At 41.5% G+C, this 4,130-nt stretch overlaps 1 protein-coding gene across 1 annotated transcript; it reads left to right on the top strand.

Moving 5' to 3' along the window:
* The first annotated feature begins 2,712 nt into the window (after positions 1-2,712).
* UK114 lies at positions 2,713-3,520 on the top strand. Its single transcript, XM_064679275.1, has 3 exons — positions 2,713-2,867; positions 2,952-3,181; positions 3,316-3,520. Exons 1-3 carry the CDS (start codon positions 2,803-2,805, stop codon positions 3,435-3,437), a joined length of 417 nt encoding a protein of 138 aa, XP_064535345.1. The 5' UTR covers positions 2,713-2,802; the 3' UTR covers positions 3,438-3,520.
* The last annotated feature ends 610 nt before the right edge of the window (positions 3,521-4,130 follow it).

Below are 4,130 nucleotides of genomic sequence, written 5' to 3'. Positions count from 1 at the left end.
GATCCGGACCCGTTTAAGTTAACTTTTCACAAAATTACGATTTTTATAACTCTTATAAGCACGCGCACCACGATCAGCTGGTTAAAGCAACTGTAAACTGTGTGCAAAAGAATGCGAGCAAAGTTAAGCTTATTGGAATACTAAAAAACAACAACAACATAAGAGCAGAAGGGAATGTGGAGGAATGCGATTGATCGTTTAATCGATTACACGAAGCTGTTAAGAAAATATACCAAATTATCAAACGCCGATAGTCGATAAGCGTAAGCCGATATAATATAAATGAGTATATCGATACAATTAAAAACTACAATCTTTAGGTTTTTTGTTCTTAACAAGCGACAAAATAGCACAGCTTTTATAGAAGGTGTCCTTGAAATTCACTGTGTAGCAGCAGCTACTGCCAATCTATTTCTGGCGACTTGTCTGAGCCTTTGGACAGCCTCAATATAAAGCCATAAACATAAATCCGAGTGCTAATTGGCAACAAACTGGGATCCTAGTCGGGCAATATCTACGCCTCGGCTTCTGGTCGTGCGCTACAATAAACCCAACAATTACGCAGCAAATTAAAATCAAATAATTTAGCCAGCAAATCGCCCAGACATAAAAATCACATGCAAATTATATAGCTGGCTGAGACGCTAGTCTCTCTGTAGGTAGACATGGCTGAGAAATTGTTGCAATTTACGCCATGGCCCAGACCAGGAGCAGCAGCAGCAACAGCATCGACTGCAACTCCAGCAGCGTCGCTGCTTGCGGCGCTTTTATAAAGCCCCCAATAAAGCCTTAAACAAATGAAGTTATTTGAGCCAATAAAAAATGGCAGCCAGCAATGATGAGGCGCATCCGACTCGAGGCATGTCAAATGGAAAATGAAAAGGGAAAGTTTTGCACAGAACCAAAGAAAAATTGGTAATAAAAGCAACGCTTTGCGTCTCTGTCAAACAAGTGCCATAAATATTGACCTGCTTCCAGTCTTGCTGCCTCCTCTGCCACTTGCAACTGCAACTTGTTCTTTGCTGTTCTCTCCGCACTCGGCCCTTTGCTTAATGCACACCTTCAACTTCTTCGGAGGCAATTTGTTATTGTTATTTGCTGGACTGGCCGAATGTTAATTATATGGTATGCCTGGAATGGCTGTGGCTTATTTAAAGCTTTATTTATTAAAGCATTTAATGTAAATTGTTTGTAAATGCCACAGGCTATCATTATATGGCATGCGATATAAGGAAATTATATATATGCATATAAATCAATTCCACAAGCTCTCCGCCACTAATTAATATCAATGTAGAATGTTCAATTTTGAGCTGTGCAAAGTTTATTTAGTATGAAGTTTCAGTCAACACCCACGAAGTCGAGAGGATGCTCTGAAAACGCTGGAAAATTGCTTTTTGTTATACCCTGCAATCATCGAAAACGAATCAAGTAGGTTTCATTTGTGCATATATATCAGGCAGAAGCGGGTCAACGAATTGAGCCAATCTAGAAATTTGATCCCAAATTTTAAAATTGATATTTTGATTTGTTTAGCTTCCCCCTTCTTAACAAAATTATTAAAACTCATTGGTATTGGAAGAAGAATAGCCGATGCATAAAGTTCGGCACCTCGACGCTGGGTACAGGGCATCTGCTAGTCGGGCAACTCCGACTACAGATCCCTTACAGAGCCTTTGTTTAATTTTTTCTTGGTTAACTTTAACGGTGCGCATATTTTATGCGCATAAAGTGGATCATAAAGTAATTAATGCGCTAAAATGCGACATTAAAACGCTGCAGGGCAACACAAAATTTCTACTCCAGTGTTGAATCTTCGTGGGTTGCCCAAGCAGAGTGCATACATAATAAAAACAACAAAGCGACTGCAATCAATCTTTTTGGGGCAGGCGTTTTCAGGGCGTGTTCTGTGTGCTCTGCGTTGCACCTACGCCTACCCAAGGAACCTGGCGAACTGCGCCCAGCCAGTCTGTGGGCACCTTTTGCCAGGCAGTCAAGTCAAGAAGATTAAGACCCTAACCACATTTCGGTAAGAGAGATCCCATAATAATTACGGAGCTCGAGACCTGACTGGATATTGTGGCATGCGTAAAAATTCTGGCAACGGTGCTTTCCTCCGCACTGACAGCGACTGACAGACAGCAATTGCCAAATATAATAAATAATTAGCCGGGGCGCACGGGGCGTGCCGTCGAGGGAAGTGACGTGGCATGCATTAAATCAAATATTGGTCGCTAGAGAAAGTGTCTGCGACCCAATTGGCCAGAGATAAAGCACATGCGACACGTTAATCAAAGCATAACTGAGCTAATTTTATAAAAAAAACTACGCACCAATGTTGCAAAATGTTTCAGATAAGTAATAAGAATATGGAGATGCACTTTTGCTTACGGAATTTTAGTCTGGCAACAAATGTATGAGTTTAAGTTATCTAAATAACGTTTTGCTTTGTTAAATTTAATATTTATGTTATTTGTTTGATTCCAAAGTGCAAATATTTAAAACTAAGACAAATTTTAAATCGAATTATTTTATATAATTATATTTATATGACAACCGTGAGCGTAGAATATTATGAACAATGGATTTTGAGTTATTTAAGCTCATGTTGGTGTTGAAAAAGTGTTTATGACGAGAGAGAGCGAGTGGGAGAGCTTGCTAAAAGCTCGCGCTGATAAAAGTTTGACATGCGTTCGCAGCGTCAAGTGAAAAATAGCAAACATCGAGCGCTCAGTCAACTTTAAGCAGCGGCAACAGGTGCACAGGCTACAAAAATTGTCACAACAATTCAAAAACAAAGCCATGGCAACAATTGTGCGTAAACTAATCAGCACTGCAAATGCAGCCAAGCCGGTGGCGCCATACAAGTAAGAAATCGCGAGCGAATAGAGCGAGAGAGCGAAAGCGAGAGCGAACTGTCAATCATATGTTGTTGTTTGTTGCTCTTGTAGTCAAGCTGTGGTGGCCGATCGCACTGTTTATGTCTCCGGCTGTTTGGGTCTGGACAAGTCAACTATGCAATTGGTGCCAGGTGGCGCCACTGAGCAAGCTGAGGTGGCGCTGAAGAACCTGGAGGCGGTGCTAAAAGCAGCCGACTCTGGCATCGATAAGGTGATCAAGAACACAGTTTTCTTGAAAGATCTGAACGACTTTGGTGCGGTCAACGAGGTGTACAAGCGGGGTGAGCATTCCAATAGCTTTTTATACAAGTGCCGCCGATAAGGCAACGGCATCTGTTGGCTTATCAGCCGTACTAATAAAATTTGTTTACCACACACAACATTTACGATTAACCTTAACTGTACTCATTTTCAGTGTTCAATAAGGATTTTCCTGCACGCAGCTGCTTCCAGGTGGCCAAACTGCCAATGGATGCGCTCGTCGAGATTGAGTGCATCGCTCTGACTGGCGCCGTGCACACCGTTACCGTGGAATAGCCATTAAAACCTTCAAAACTGTAAGGCAGAACCAACCAAATAGGAATTGCCAAAATGCCAATTAAAAGCTAATAAAAACAAAATTTGTTGTTCAACTTGTTGCTATCCGCCTTAGCGATGGGCGCGTGCTAAATCAGCGTGTCACGAGCATAAAGAAATTTGAAATTGAGCAGGAGGCACGAAACTTGATAGAGAAGAGAAGCAAAGAGTGAAAACACAATCAGTTGGACACATGTGAATCGTGTCACGTGCATGTTGTTAGCGCCACTTGCAACAATTGTTGCAATAAATGTTGCTGCGTGCGCATTGGGCAGGCGCAAGCGTTGCTAATGTGACTCTTATGTAAAAATGAAAACTCCAACAACTTTACATTTAAACCTTATATAGTTTACAATTTGCTGCAGCGGCAATTTATCTTTGTTTTTCCAGTTGTTGTTGTTGCTGTTACTGTTGTTGCTGTTACTGTTGTTGCTGTTGCGGCTGCTGTGCGCCTTTTGTATTATATTTCATCAAATGTTGCTGCATAAATCATTGGCAACATTCGGCACAACTTTTGGCAATGTTGCTAACGGTAGCCGGTTAGCCAGCCGCTTAGACAAAGCGTTTATTTCACATTCAAATTTAAAAGTTATTCATAATGCCGACAACTTGTACGTCGCTTGCTGCGGCTGCATTTTCTGCTGCTGCTGTTGC

This window comes from Drosophila montana, unplaced genomic scaffold (assembly GCF_035044405.1).
Source record: "Drosophila montana isolate Dmon_TW-CO22-7 unplaced genomic scaffold, ASM3504440v1 contig_1_1, whole genome shotgun sequence".
NCBI classification, from domain to species: Eukaryota; Metazoa; Arthropoda; class Insecta; order Diptera; family Drosophilidae; genus Drosophila; species Drosophila montana.
The sequence above is the reverse complement of the archived record's forward strand: the minus strand, read 5'-3'. Positions and strand labels throughout refer to the sequence as shown.